Raw genomic sequence first — 16306 nt, 5'->3', positions numbered from 1 at the left:
GGTGGATTTCACATCAAAAAGGACCTGGAACTAGTCCCTAGTTCGCGTGAACCTAACAATTTCTGATTGGCTGGGCGAATTGCAAACCACGCCCCGTAAAACTCGGAAAAGTTTTGTGAACCCAAAGCAGAAGAAGAAGCGACGTCAGTGGCTTCATTTGTCTAATCCTCCGTCAGGGACTTATTCCGGTGAGAACGCGATCTACTAGAACAGTTGGAGGGACTAAAGAGTTCGGGGGGAACAAGTACCGGGGACAAGTACCGGGGACAAGTACCGGCTAAGTACTTGGTGTGAAAGCAGCTAATCACCCAGATACTCTTCTACCACAAATAATAAGAATGTCTCTTTCATTCCCTATGCATTGTGGAAAGCAAGTGTCCAACAGCACTGGTGTGTTTTTTTTGAAAGCATACATTAACTTTTCGACACTGCAATCTTTACACACTGCATACATACTTATTATCAGTGCGATGTATGGCATTAGGCTGCATAGCTTTGTGTACTTTAGACAATGGCTGGCTACTCCACCGCCAGTTTGAAACTGATTAGTATTTTCTGAGCTAAATTAATACAATTGACTTCATTCATACCTGTACAGTTTGTAAAGACACTGACATGAGCATGTCATTTTGACACAACAATTAAATAGAAATAACTATTGACTCGACTGCCCACACTCAATTAGGAAGATGCATTTAAGTTAAACTTTTCAAGTTGCGTTGAAACCGTTTCTTTAGTTTAGTTTTTTTTATTGGTAGTCTAGCGAGTGCGGCGTCTTACCATTCTCCCAGGACTCCCCTTGCTGTAAGTCCTGGATGATGCTATACTGGATCTGATTGGCCAGCTCTGGGAAAGGGGGAGGGGGGGGACAAGAGAAGCGAGAGGGAGAAAGAGAGGAGAGGTGGGTGAGAGCCTGGATGGGGGGGTTGCACACCTCACAACGCCTTGTGTACACAACTAACCAAACCCCCCACGTGAAACAAAGGAAGTTTCAGTTAACCACATAGGTCAGCACACACACAAACACACAGGTCCCTACTATATGTAAAACAGTGTGCTCCCCTGGCCAGAGAACAAACTGATGGTGTAACCCGGGCTCCAGCGGGGAGGGGGTTAATGAGAGTCTGCCCCTCACACCAGCTCAGCTTACACCCAGCTTTTGAAAGCACTTGTGTGAGAGCACCTGTGTGTGTCCTGTTCCTCCAGCTTAGAGCCCATTAAAGACACGCCCCTGTGTGTCAGAGTGTGTGTGTGTGTGTGTGTGTGTGTGTGTGTGTGTGTGTGTGCGTGTCCATTCTACCCAGGTCAATATTTGGAATAGTGAGGACAGTCCCAGTGCATTAGAGTGGATTAGGGAGGGGAGGGAGTGCCCCTGTTAGCTTTGCACCTCGTATGGATTTGGTAAGTTATTGTGCATTTGTGTGCACGCTTCAACAGCGACTAGTGTGTGTATGCAAATGCATTTCACCTGCTCTGTGTGCAGCACGCACCCTTTACAACAATCCAACAGTGTTGTTTGGAGAAGACCCAAGAATTTATTGGCCATGAGCTGTGAGGCTCAGCGATGCAAAAGCAGACAGCGATGGCAAAGTACTTATATCCTTCCAACCAGCCTTCACTTTCAGCTGCTATTTTCCACACAACACTAGCTTTCATGTCAATCTGTAAACCATCTACCTCCAATGGTTTCAGACATTTTCCCTGCAAAAAGCTATGTGTTTCATGGTTAAAGTCTCTTAAACAACATCATTCTGTGCTTTTTCTCCCAAATGTTTAAGTTATAAACTGAACATGTTTGGGTTTAGTTTTTTTTTTGCCATTTGCCAAGACTATATCCAATTAGGAAACAGCCACCTTATAAAAAAGAGAAAAATTAAAAAGCAAAAATTATTTAAAAAGGGAAGATACGCAACAGCAGAGAGATTACCACCATTTGGGAGACTGCGTTTCCATTCTTGGCACATGACCACACAGATCAAACTGAGGCTAAATGAAACCCAAATGGTTTACATCACTGAGGCAAACTGGGACAGCTAATATTGGTGGATGACTGCTCCTAGGCTCGGTCAAAAATATGCAAGCCAGCCAAGACTAATCTAATAACCCACAGCAGATAAGGCTAACCATTGGACACACTCATTTTTGCTTTGTAAAGCAATATTTCAGTAAAGCGTAACTAATATTTTAGATATCATGTGACACAGATATCTAGAGCGAGTCACTTCAAATGAGCAGTGTGCAAAACACAAGACTAATCAAGCCTAGACAGCACAGAGAGGCTGTGGGAACAAAACACACACACACACACACACACACACACACACACACACACACACACACACACACACACACACACACACACACACACACACACACACACACACCTATTATACCAGTATCATGCAGCTCGCAGATCCAGTAATGAGTGACCCGACAGTAAAACTAAACATATCTATAACTAGTTTAGGTAGTTTGAGAGGTGATTAAAATAGCTACGTGTGATATTCTAACCTGAAGTGTGTGTTTTGTCCGCTCACCGCTGCATGTGATCATGCAGAGCTGCGTGTCGACTCGTCAGCAGCAGCTGATCTCTCTCTCTCTCCCGTCAGATTAGACTTTACTCGCGTTTATGTCCATATCGATCAGATCCAGCTAGTTCTAGCTAATGATATGACTACCTGCTTATTAAAAGACACCGTGACCTAAACAATAAGTGTCGCTATGCAACCGGGTGAGGCCACAAAGTATAGCGCAGCATTATGCATTTGTTTACATGCCTACCGGAACCCTGAGGCATTACCAACAAATCAACGCACAATCAACCCATACAGCACATCTCTTTCTCCACATTAAGTGTTACACATTACTAGAATGGATTACTCTTGTCTGTCACATACTCTTCTTGTCTGTCACATAAGTGGCGCAACTGAAAAGCGTCATTTCGTCCGCGCGCATTTTTCAGGGCAATCTCTATTGGGCTCAGGGCCATCTGTAAATTAGCTTAGATGGCCCACAGGGCCATCTCCCAACACACACACACACACATAAAATTAAAAACTGTCAACTTAAAAGCTTGACTAAATAGTGTTATGACTCTAAAAAGTTAGATACAAAAGAAATTAAATAGGCTGGCATATTACATATTTGTTCTGATAGTTCCCTCCATCTCACCTTGCCTTAACAAATCGAGAGCAAAAGTGTTAAAGAATTCACTTTCAAAAAGCCAGTCAGTCAAAAATGTGGAAAAGAGAAACTGAAAAAAAAACTAGCAACACAGAGCCTTTTGTGAACATTGCTTTTAAAAAGGGGAACCTAAAAGCTCTAAACACAATAGATAGTAGTAGAGGGCCCTGAAATAATGTACTTTTTTTGATAAGGTCCAAAAGGGCAAAAGGCCCTCCTGTCACTCTGACACTACACTGCATCAGCAGAATGTGTTTCTGCATCAAATCCTAGATTTTAAGCCCTTATAGAGACTAAATATGCGCAGATCTATTTTTAAACTCTTAACATAGAGTATACTGTATGAATGAATGGTCTGCTGAGCACAAAACTATCATTTAAGGGTAAACAGTTTCCTTGAAACCTTTTACTGTGACTAACAGCCTACTTGAAGTCCTAACCATATCTTTATTTGGAAACATAGTATACATTAAGGAGAGACGCGGAGCTTAACAGCAAAGACACATGAGGAGGAGAAGGGACGAGAGTTAGCACACATGCAGACAAACAGTCTTTAAGTCTCTTTAGGCTATTACAACACCCTGGATCACTTTGTGCACACATTAAAAAGAACCATAGGAGGAGTTGGAGGCACTAACAGCCTTCAAGTGCAGTTAGGGAGGCTTCTTCATTTCCCTGCATTAGGGAGTCTCTCTCTTTCTCTCATACAAAATGTAGATCTCTCACACTTTCTACACACACCCTGCTCCTCACACATCAGCTCCCCTCCCCCCGATCCATACCACTTCACTTAATATGTGATATCATTATGGAGCGCCATGCTTAATGGGGCCAACAGAAGGAGAAGGCAGCAGCTATGAGAAGAGATTACTGTCAAATAAGAGCGCTACACTGTATGTGGATAGTGATGCATAGATTAAGGTAAAAGAACAAGGTATCAAAAGGTCAACAGAAAGGGAGAAGATCAACGGGTGCAAAAGTTTTATCAAGAAAGATATTGGATTTAATATTATTGCCAACCACATCATATAAAGTGGTATTTTGAGGATAGTTCCATCCCCTAATCCCGTTAAATATCTACTTTTTTGTGATTTTATAGATACACATTACCCATCTGAACCATAACATAGCTTCAACATCATTGCATTGCACTTAATCTTATCAAATCTCTCTTCTTTTCATCAGAAGCAGTCTCAGCAGCGATGTGGCAACACACCTCTGAGACAAAGCACTCCAGGTGGGCGTCACGTTGCTAAGCCCCCTGCTCTGGGGTGATTAAAGGATCATGGGGGGAGTTACTCAAGTCTTGGCTCTGCACAGCAGGTTAAAAGCTAGATAAGCAACTATCCTGTTAGGGGTCACAGCAGGGAATGAATGGAAGGGGTGGAAATCTATACTTTTGGTGTTTTGATCAATTATTTGATCATGAAAACTAGTGACCGCGCCTGTGTTACCGACGGGTGGCCAAAGATTAGCTTTTAGCACGAAATCGATACGACCCTTACTGGTGATAGATCTTTCATATTCAAAAGTCATACAAAGGTGTGATCTTTATGAGCATAATTATACCACATTTTCCAGGCTTGCAAAAAGAGGATCAAATACTAAAGCCATATGAACTTCAGGGTTATCCTCTTCAGCCCTACTGACCCCCCCGGAGGTTAATCATTAAATCGCAGGAATTTTTCAAAACCTACCGAATTCCATTTTAAATACAGAATTCAAACATAGATAGTTTATGTGAGCATCATTTAGCTTCAAGTGAATGTTGGGACAAGGAGAAACTGAATGTCACGGTAATCTTAGTGTTTAGAGGTTAAACTGGTGGTGGGGGGAGGGGGGGAGGGGGCAAGCAGAAGCTAGTTAGTGATGCTAGCTGACCCAACTGGTTACATTTTCCAACTAGCTTATATTGGTTGATTCCAATTTTTTAGCTGAGTATTTATATAATCTGTCCCTCACAACTTTGTTTTATTTGTTTAGTGTTCCCCAAGCCATTGTCATAAATGTATTTGCAGTATTGTAGATTCTCTAAACAATGTCCAAACACAATGAATAGACGTGCAAATAAAAGAGAAGCATTCAAATGAAGTTTTTCAGGTCAGCATTATTTATCTAACTTTGAAGCACTTAGTTCAGCCCTACAAATGATAATATGTCACATTCTGCATGCACCTCCCTACCTCATAAAGGGAGCTTGTTCCTTTGACCTACAGTGAGTATACAGGACTGTCTCAGAAAATTAGAATATTGTGATAAAGTTCTTTATTTTCTGTAATGCAATTAAAAAAACAAAAATGTCATACATTCTGGATTCATTACAAATCAACTGAAATATTGCAAGCCTTTTATTATTTTAATATTGCTGATTATGGCATACAGCTTAAGAAAACTCAAATATCCTATCTCTAAATATTAGAATATCATGAAAAAGTATACTAGTAGGGTGTTCAACGAATCACTTGAATCGTCTAATTAACTCGAAACACCTGCAAGGGTTTCCTGAGCCTTGAAAAACACTCAGCTTGGTTCAGTAAACTAAATCACAAGTATGGGGAAGACTGCTGATCTGACTGCTGTCCAGAGGACCGTCATTGACACCCTCCATCAGGAGGGTAAGACACAAAAAGAAATTTCTCAAAGAGCAAGCTGTTCACAGAGTGCAGTTTCAAAGCACATCCACAAAAAGTCTGTTGGAAGGGGGAAATGTGGCAGGAAACGCTGCACAACCAAGAGAGATGACCGCAGCCTTAACAGCATTGTGAAGAAGAGTCGCTTCCAGAATTTGGGGGAGCTTCAAAGACAGTGGACTGAAGCTGGAGTCCAGGTATCAAAAGTCACTGTTCACAGACGTGTCCGGGAAATGGGCTACAATAGCCGTATTCCCATGGTCAAGCCACTTCTGAACTCAAGACAACGGAAGAGGCGTCTGACTTGGGCTAAGGAAAAGAAGCACTGGACAGTTGCACAGTGGTCCAAAGTCCTCTTTTCAGACGAAAGCAAGTTTTGTATTTCATTTGGAAGTCAAGGCGCCAGAGTCTGGAGAAAGGCTGGAGAGGAGCAAAATCCAAGTTGCTTGAAATCCAGTTTGAAGTTCCCACAGTCAGCGATGGTTTGGGGAGCAAGCCAAGTTGCTTGAAATCCAGTTTGAAGTTCCCACAGTCAGCGATGGTTTGGGGAGCCATGTCAGCTGCGGTGTTGGTCCACTGTGTTTCATCAAGCCCAGAGTAAATGCGGCGTGTACAAGAGATTTTAGAGCACTACATGCTTCCGTCGCTGAAAAGCTCTATGGAGATGAGGAATTCATTTTCCAGCATTCTGGCACCTGCCCACAGTGCCAAAACCACCAGTAACTGGTGTACTGACCATGGCATTACTGTCCTCGATTGGCCTGCAAATTCCCCTGACCTGAACCCCATAGAGAATATGTGGGGTATTGTGAAGAAGAAGCTGAAAGACACCAGACCCAACAATGCTAATGAGCTAAAGGCCGCTATTGAAGCATCCTGGGCATCCATAACACCTCAGCAATGCCACAGGCTGATTGCCTCCATGCCACGCCGCATTGATGCAGTAATCCGTGCAAAAGGATTCCCAACCAAGTACTGAGTGCATTAATGGACATTTTCAAATGTTTGATTGTGTTTTGCTGTTATAAATCTTTTTTTTTTACTTGGTCTGAGGAACTATTCTAATTTTTTGAGATAGGATTTTTGAGTTTTCTTAAGCTGTATGCCATAATCAGCAATATTAAAATAATAAAAGGCTTGCAATATTTCAGTTGATTTGTAATGAATCCAGAATGTATGACATTTTTGTTTTTTTAAATTGCATTACAGAAAATAAAGAACTTTATCACAATATTCTAATTTTCTGAGACAGTCCTGTACAGTATGACTGATAGCAATAAGAAATTCATGAGGTAACGGTGAAATCTATTTATATATCATAGGGGAAAGGACTGGCCGTTGTGAGGATATGAAGTGTGTTTAGAGCTACAAATGTGTCTCATACCTGCATTCTCGGAGAGGGAGGAGAAGTCCTCTCTCGGGAAGGAGGCAGAGGGCTGGAGGAACATCCCCTCTTCAAATCCCTCTTCAGGCTCTGGAGGAAAGTTGTACACAAAACGGCGTGTGGTGGTCTGTTTTTTCCTCCGCCCGCTTCCTGCCGCTGAATCCGGGGCTTCTTGTTTGATTGATGCGGAGGCTCCTGCAGCGCCACCTGTGACCGGCTCGTTCCAGATGAAGACCTGTCCTCTGGCCGACCGTGGGTCATTGGTCTCTCCTGAATCAGACGAGTTGTCGTTGTGGTGGCTCCAGTTACCAGAGGCTCCGGGGGTCACCAGGGCACAGCCCTCACTCCCAACCACGGTCACCTCTATGTCACTGGACTCCTCCTTTACCCTGCCACCTGTGTCTTCGTCTTCCATTGATTCCTTTCCTTGATTGTTGCTGGCCTTGATCGACAGCTTTGACAGGATGCTTGTGGCCCAGAAGTTGCTTGGCTTGCGGTCCAGGCTTCTCTGTCCGTCTTTGGACACCGTCTGCCTCTTGTTGTAGTCCACCACCACTGAATCAGGAGCCTCCTGCTTGATGCTGATATTCAGGGCATCCTTTATAAAAGCCCTGCATGAATGTACGACCTCTGTCATCTGGAGGTAACTGGCGACAGACATCACCTCAATGGCATTTTGGCTTGTGAGCAGCAGATTCCCAGAGTAGAGAAAGTCGAGGATGACTGAGAAGCCCTGCACGGCAGCAACATCCAGGTGCGTGGTCGAGGCCTGGTCCTGGGCCTCGCTCTTGGTCAGACAGTAGAGGGTTTTGAAGTAGCGGCTGCCCGCAACCAGGATGTTCTTGTGTGCGCGGAACACCTGGCCCGAGACGTTTATGTTTACGTCGCAGAGGATGCCATTTTTGCGTTGCTTGTCCAGCTCCTGGAGCAGCTGGTAACAGTAGGAGTTCTCGTCGGGCTTGAGGCGGTAGTCGTCCTCTGAGCAGTGATTGGAGGGGCTGCCGTTGTCCGAGGGCCTCATTGTCTCCTATTAACATGAAAGAGAAGGAAAAAAAGAGAAAAACACATTTAATACGTGTTCTCACAAATGAGCAAAAGCAAGCAATAACAAACAAACAAACTTGCAAAAAATATTTGCCCTTCCTGAAATTCTGTCTGTACTATAAACAGGAACAGACACACACCCTCTGGGCTCGCGGTGTGGCACCTGCCCAGTGGGGGAAACAGGTTCGACAGGCTCTTGTTACGGAGGGGGTGGGAAAGAGGCAATGGAAGGTGTGTTGCCGTTTGGCAGGGTAATATTACCTACCCCTATAAGCTATTTAATATCAAGCCCTAACCAAAAAATAACACAATGCCAGATAATATTATAATAAAGACTGTAATTTAACATATAAAAAAGGGAAAAGTATTTTCCTTTTGTAGTAAAACTTAAGCTGAGAGCACGGATATTGTGATAGGAGGGTGAAAATATTCAGTAAATCAAATGTTTAAAACAACAGTGAAAACTTAAAAAGACAACATCGTTTTTGGTTTAGTTTTAGGTAGATGGAATATTTTTATTCCATTTATGCTTTAATAAAAAGACCTCAACAAGATACCACTTTTGCACCTGCTTTTGTTTAGAAGTCCAAGGCAAAACAAAAATGACATCACCAAGCAAAGTGAAAAGCAGGAGACATCATCTTGAAGATCACTCTCCATTAGAATTCCCCTCTTACAGAGTTGAAAATCAACTTTTATTAATTGTATTTCATTCAAAGCAAGTATTATAAATGTTTCAGAAGCATTCATTTAACCTCCATTTGTAGTAACACTGGAGTTAGATATTTATTTTGTAATCGTAAATGAATACTTCAACGCTGCTTTGTTTATCAACTCCAGTAGATGTGTAAGAAGACTTTACACACTTTCTATATCTTTCTCTTCAATTTGCAAGCTAGATGTAAAACAGGCCATTATTGGTCCTGAAGGAAGGGCCGCCCAGTGTGTAAAGCAGGACACGACGTGGCTGTAGGATGGGAGGGGAACTGGCAGAAGCATAGAACTGCCCTGTAACAGCCCCCCTCCCCCCTCATAGCAGGGCAAAGGGCCAGACTGGTACGGAGAAGAGGGGAGTATTTACATGTGTATGTATACTTGTACATATGCACACATACATAATAAACAGCCAAAATATCACACACACACACACACACACACACACACACACACACACACACACACACACACACACACACACACACACACACACACACACACACACACACACACACACACACTTTTAGAATTGCACAGCAGATGTCCTAATCCAGAATAATTCACATTGCTCGAGCCTTGCATTTTTGCCCCCGCCTACCACCATCTCTGCTGCGCACACATGCATGTACACTCACACACACACACACACAACTACACAGAAACCAAGCTGCCTACACATACACACAGCTGGGGTTTCAGCTCGAGTAATTCAGATTAAATCCATTTCTCTGAGGTCCCCACCCAGCCCCCACCCCTACTCCCTCCACACTGCAGTGCTTGTCCAGGGCAGCCTGGGCACACAGGATAGTATAGGGGGGCTTATCATCCTCTGCCACAGCTGGAGGGGAGAGATGAAGAGATAGGATGGACTAAAATCAGAGGCAGAATGAGGGAGGGATTGGGAGGGGGGAAAGTGGACATACTTTGCTGGCTAGAAGAAATGAAGAAGACAGAAATAATAAAAGGACACGAGAGCAGAATTGTAGAATTCTGGCAACGAGTTGATGCAAATAAGTGTGAAAAGAAGATGAGAAATGGTGACGGTCGTAACATAAAAGAAAAGGAGCCTGATAACGGGCACAACGAAAAGCAAGCAAGAGCATGAGGCAGAGATTGAGAGAGCGAGACCTTGAGCCTCGAAAAAAAGGGCGGAGGAGAAAATGTGGAGCAGAGGGGGACGGAAAACCAGTGCGCTAGAGAGAAGGAGTTGGGTCACCCCATTTTAGCCTTCACAATAGCCCGTGTTCTCCCCGAGGCTCATTGTCCACTCACTGTAGGCCTTTGTGAAAGGTTTCGGCACTCACTCTCTTATTACACAGCAGCTCCCACTCGCAGGCATAGAAAGGAGCCAGAGAGCGTGTGGGTGAGGCGAAGAGGATGGGGAGAGAGGAGAACAATTATTCCATGATATACACATCAAAGCCTCTGGAGAGGCATGGTCATCATGCTGAGTACTGTGGTGGAATAGATTGGTGTGGGGAAGGGCAGGAGTGCTATCACAACAAGAGGTGTTGGATGAGCATCCAATCTACAATGAATTTAGTTTTTGCTGCTTCGTTTTCGTCCAGTGCTTTTTCTTTTTCATTTGTTGAGAAAAAAAAAGGGCTTTCAATTTGCTGAGCAAGCCGGCAAATAAAGTTAGAAGATGGGGAGGGTTGAATAGAAGAAAAAAAAAAAGAGACTATATGTTAGAAATGCAATAAATAAACAAGCGCTTCTCAGACTCAAGAGTACCTTGGAATTTACAGATGTGTTTTATCTTTCCAACTTACTGGCCATCCCACCCCCAAACCCCAAGATTCCCCACAGCTTTTATCCATTACACATAGCAAGGCATTGGGCCAGAGAGGTAAGACTCTGCCTGGCAGTTCTGATAGGAGTTGTGTGTGTGTGTGTTGGAGTCAGGCTAGGACAGCCTGGTACTGGATAAGTTGCTCCATACTGGCCTCATCAGCAGCAGCAGCATCATCATCATCATCCTTTCTCCAGATGTGCCACGTGTGAGCAGGGAGCTTAGAGAACCAGCAGACCGACCCTGCAGAGCAGATGCTGGAGGCAAAACCAGCCTGAGCCAAGAGAGAATGTGGGGACAATATCAACCTCCCCCGTTGTGACGTGGCTAGGTTTTTATTTGAGCCAGAATTGGTAGCGGTGGAAGAATGAGAGTGCAAAAAGAATCCAAGAGGGCTCTGGGAAAGAAAAATCCTTTGATCTAGATACATGGACGCTTAAAAATCTACCGTGAATGGCCGATAACAACTGATTTACAGGTGGATTAAACATCATCAAGATGGTCATAAAGTCAAGCTTATTGAAGGGCTCGCCTCAGCCAGACTAATTACAGATCATGTGATACAGCACTGCGCCCATTCAACATAATGAACCACCGGAGCCAGTTTTTGTTTACCTTACATGTTTGCCTCCATCCCCGCATTTGTCTACCCCCGACCACCATCAATCCAGTCCCATGACCAGCCCAGCCCTGAGGCCATCTCCGCCGGTCTTTCCCCTAACTCATCTACTGTATCCTTCCCTAACCCCCCGACCCACCCCTCTTCACCCAAACCCGTCTGTCCCCAGATGCTAGAACAATACTGCAGTGTGTGTTCGGCCCAAGGTGTGGGAGGGCTGCACTGAGTGTCTCCCGGCCTCCTAACAATGCTCTGACAGAAGAGGCAGAGATAAGGGGGGGGGGGGGAAGAAAACGAGGGGAGGGTAGAGTCACTGGCAGTTTCAACATGAAGAATTTTCCCTCTGGCTCCACCCCACCCCTTTTCCTTGACCTATGGCCCCCAATAAACATCCCATCTATCTGTTGAACTCAAGACTGCAAAGGGTGGGTCCCCTTTCCCGTTCGGGGTGACTCACTCTTAACAATGAGTCTGGTGTTATCTCAACTAAAATGAGGTTGTAATGACTTTGGTAGACATTTTTTAATTCCCCCCTGGGATAAACACTTATCTTATCTTACACCCCATTTAGACCAACACAGTGATGCAGGTAAAACATTTGTTTGGCCGTCAAACTGAATGAGGCTACGCTGATCAACAGACATGGCTTCAGGAGCCTCATCCTGGTCTGGGTTGACTGTAAGGGTTCGGTTAACAAACATCTTAGAATTGGACATTTAATTTGTTATTGACATTCTCACAAAGAATGATAAAGGGAGACAAGAAAGCAATAGTTGAGTAAGAAACAAAGAGGGGATTTATGGAAAGGCTGTGTGTGGAGAGAACTCCACAAGAAAATATGATTGTAGATTATTGTCTCTGTAGATGGTGGCGACAGGGGATTACTCTGCAACAACCAATGTGGGTTTAACAGAGACAGACACACAAACACACCCTTTTACCAATTTTTGAACAAAAGGAACACACAGTTACTAGAGAATAAATGAAACTCTTTAAGGTCCCGGATCCGTGATCTCATATTTGATTTACGGGGAAATGCATTACTTTTGGCCAGTCTTAACCTTTTACCAGTGAGCATAGGGAATAATCTGAGCACAAGACAGGGTCGAGAACAGCCCCCTTTTACAAGGAGACCCACATTTACCACAGCTGCCCTGGTGTGCTAGGGGTAATCGAGTTAGGTTTAACGAATGCAGCAGAGGCCTGACTAACGTCAGGAATGGGTGAATAGAAAAAAACGTTGCCTTATAACACCATCAGTCCTTTTTAATGTACTGCCGCACAATGCTACCTTACTAAACATACACAGCCGCTATTATTTTCAACAGTACTGTATAAGAGCGAGTATGGCTTTACTCAAAAGTCAGTCATTAGAAAAAAAATCTAATCTGAGGAACCCTAAAATATAATTTAATAAAAAAATCAGAATGAAATTATCTCATAATGTGGCCTGGGGACTGCATCGTCCCAGCTCTATTCTACTTGAAGAAATGACCTGGATAACCTCTCAGTGCAGTGTCAGGGGTCCTTGTTGCTAGGGAAACGCCACACCAAGCCCCTAATCCACACTTACTGCCCTCATTACGAATCAGAGATGTGTACAAGTTAGTGGATCACTTTAAGTCATTCTGATTAGTGATAGCGTGTGCAAAGCAAGGAACTAAATGTAGTAGTACAATCCGCTCTGCTCACAAATCAGAGTCAAACAGCACCCGCTCTTAATTCCCCTGACAGCTCAAACCAATGTCAGGATAGGAAATCGGATGTGGAAATATAGAAGAAACAGAAAGTGATAATACGTTCCAGAATAAGGATTGATGGGAGAAATGCCCTTTGACACCAGATTGTTCGGGCAAATATGCACTCCCAGTTTTTATGAGGTCTCTTAAGGAGTACCAGAATGTTGGCTACACGGCAATACAAATAATTAACCAATAAAAAGACGTCATGCACATCAATAAAGACATAGTTCACCAAAATTGTGCAGTTGATTTTGATTCTAAGCAAACAAATACTGTCACTAAGTTTATACCTACCTTAAGCTTAGGCTAACCATGTGGTCTTTATATGCCAATTAAGTAAAGAGGGCCACTTTCCCAATACAGTTTAAGTCTTGTGCATATGTGATGGTGTCTTAAATCATAAGATATGCCCCAAAGGTATAACATTAATGCCCATTAATTCACAAATATGTGGATGACAGGGTCAGGTGATGCCATGTCATTCTATTTACTGACATCTATTTTACCCATTCAAGTCTATTCATAAAAGGGCCATGCATGCTGTCAGGCTCCAGGCTACATGATTTACTCTCCTGCTCTTGTCCAGCCCTGCAAGTGACACCATCTATGGATTTTGGGGGGTCATTTTAGCACAATGCCTCTAATTTAGCTCCCCAAAGGGAGGAGGAGGTGGAGGAGGAGGAAGAAATGCGCCATAGGTCACCCGGGACTGCGAGCCAGCAGAACTGCCTGATGAGAGGCGGAGAGGAAGGGGGTTGGGAAGGGGTGCGGTTCCCCAAAGGCTGCTAGGGTCGAGCCCTTGCCATTTTGTGACCTTTAGCAAGCTAGTAGCAATCAAGGCAGCTGCTGATGAAACAAAAGGGTTTGTTGTACAGTGTGTACAACAAAAACACAAGCGTATAATACGACCAACACTCTCCATTAGCTGTTGCTGACTCTTTAGTGATTTCGAAATGACTTAAAGTTGTTGTTGTGTGACTTGTTACTAATTCTCCATTCTAAGGAAACAGCCTCCAGTGTAGCAGGTGTCAGTGGAGCAGGTTTGTGCGTGTCACTTGACTGATGAGTAGGCAGACACTGACATCCGTGTCACTCACGCTAAAAATGTGTTTGTGTGTTTCGCCATTCATTAGTCGACATTAACTTCTCCAGGGGCTTTCCACTACAGTGTCTGCCCCTCTACCTCCGGCTGCACAGCGAAGCTTCAAGCGGCTAACCGGCTAGGCTAGTGGTTAGCTCAGGTTAGCAGGCTGACGCTAGCTAATCAGCCGGGAGAAGGGATTGTGAAGCTTAAGTATTTTCGCCTTCGTTTTGTTTCAGAAGTTGTGGAAACTGACGCTAAATACTGACAAACAACACTTTTTAAGACATATGTTATGAGCAATGTGTGACAGGTATTTGTTGTCACGCTAAGTCGTCATGGAGCTAACGTTACCTGTTTGGTGGGGTCATTCCTGCCGTGCTCAGAAGACAGGTGATGTCTCAGCAGCAAGGCCCTCTTGTAGTTGCGACTGCCTTTCACAAGCTCGTCGCTGTTTTTAGTGGCAATGTTGTGACACCAAGCGCAAGACATGACTCCAGTCTCCTGGCAAAATTTTAGCCATGGAAATTCTTGCAACCACGACGCATGGAATACCGAGTGTTTCTGAAGCAACTTCTGCGGTCTCATCTCTACTGCTGATTTCCTGGAGCCCGGCTCGCCCCCGGTCGCACCGCTTCCCGACTCCGTGCCTTCGTCGTTGTCACCGGCACCGTTCGCCTCTGTCGAGCTGTTCCCCTCCCTGGACCCGTCCTCCGCTTTCACGGAGCCGACACGGTCGTCCCCGGCTGCCCAGCTGCCCTCTTCCGGGTCCTCTTCCTCCTCCGCCTCGGGTTCCGTGCTATCGCTGACAGACCCAGCGCCCTCCGCTCTCTTCTGCGACGATTCTTTAGCCCCGAGATCCCTGTCCTCCTCTTGATCCGGCCCGTTCCCGTTAAAATGTCGGTCTTGACAGGTCGGGGCCTCCCAGCTGTTACAGTTCCCCCCACCGATACCGCTGGACGCCGTTAACCCAGCTAATCCACCTCCTCGGAAAGCCAGCGACCTGCGGTTTCTCTCACCGGACATTTTTCTTAATATATATTACAATCTTCCCCTTCTCAACAGTATCCCCCTTACGCAAAATATATAGTTGTAAACGATGTATTTTCCGAAAGAGATGGACCGTCGTCGTTTCTTTTCCCCGCTTTGGCCCTCCCGGTGAGAGTATGTAGGTTATGCGGAAATAAATAAAGGTTTTAAACGCATAATGAATTTCAGGGTTCTCGCTGCGTCCGCGCAGGCCCCGCAGAGGTCGAATGGCAACGACTTTCCTCCCCACAATGCACCTCGACCAGAGAAAGGGGGGTTGGCAGAGGGAGGGGGCGGCTTTTAAAGGAAGATGGGGAGCTGTTGATCAGTAAGGGGTCTTTGTGTTTAAAGGCTGCACCCATTTTCCGCATGCTTTTAATCTTTTGACTTTGCTTGTCTACTCAGCCCATGAATGCTGACTTGTGTGCCCCACTTACCCCTATGCTTAACGGGGTTACCATGATATTCCTATACTATTCCTATGGGAATACTGCAAGAACTTTTAGTGTGTCTTTTTCTACTTTGTTGATTTTTGACTGCAACCATAAACAAGATAAAGCATCAACTAAATATATATCAACACATATTTCGACAAAGTAGTTCATGCATATGTGCGAATTTATTGTGACAATTAGTTACAAATATAAATGCTTATTAATGTCCCATTACATCTAGTAATATAATTGTCAAGAATACTACTAAGTGTATGTCACTATGATATCATAATTTAAAAAATGTATTAAACCAATATTTATTTGTTATAAAATAATGAATAAATAGACACTCATGATAATATATTGAAAATACGTGACTGTAATGAAGTCATGTGGTGTGTGAGCATGTACATGATGTAGTAGAAACCTCAAGAGACCAGTTAGATATAACAGCTTACAGTAGAGTACATTTTGTCATATCAACATGTATCTCAAGTTTCTGTTCCCTGTCATCGGGATCAGGTCCAGCAGGTGGCACTCTCTCATGTGGACATGTGTGTGTGTGTGTGTGTGTGTGTGTGTGTGTGTGTGTGTGTGTGTGTGTGTGTGTGTGTGTGTGTGTGTGTGTGTGTGTGTGTGTGTGTGGGGTGG

General features: G+C 44.2%; 1 protein-coding gene across 2 annotated transcripts in view; it reads right to left on the bottom strand.

Moving 5' to 3' along the window:
* zbtb10 (zinc finger and BTB domain containing 10) overlaps positions 1-15446 on the bottom strand; it is a 19654-nt gene extending 4208 nt beyond the window's left edge. Inside the window, exons 1-3 of one of the 2 annotated variants that reach the window (XM_010770030.1) lie at positions 14547-15446; positions 7198-8224; positions 781-846 (exon numbers count right to left, since the gene is read on the bottom strand). In XM_010770030.1, coding sequence (XP_010768332.1) covers positions 781-846; positions 7198-8224; positions 14547-15218 — 1765 coding nt within the window. In that variant the 5' untranslated portion in view covers positions 15219-15446. The remainder of the gene's footprint in view (positions 1-780; positions 847-7197; positions 8225-14546) is intronic. The other variant, XM_010770031.1, reaches the window with a different exon arrangement.
* Positions 15447-16306: the final 860 nt, after the last annotated feature.

The sequence above is a fragment of the Notothenia coriiceps genome, unplaced genomic scaffold, assembly GCF_000735185.1.
Source record: "Notothenia coriiceps isolate Sejong01 unplaced genomic scaffold, NC01 NC01_scaffold00008227, whole genome shotgun sequence".
NCBI classification, from domain to species: domain Eukaryota; kingdom Metazoa; phylum Chordata; class Actinopteri; order Perciformes; family Nototheniidae; genus Notothenia; species Notothenia coriiceps.
The sequence above is the reverse complement of the archived record's forward strand: the minus strand, read 5'-3'. Positions and strand labels throughout refer to the sequence as shown.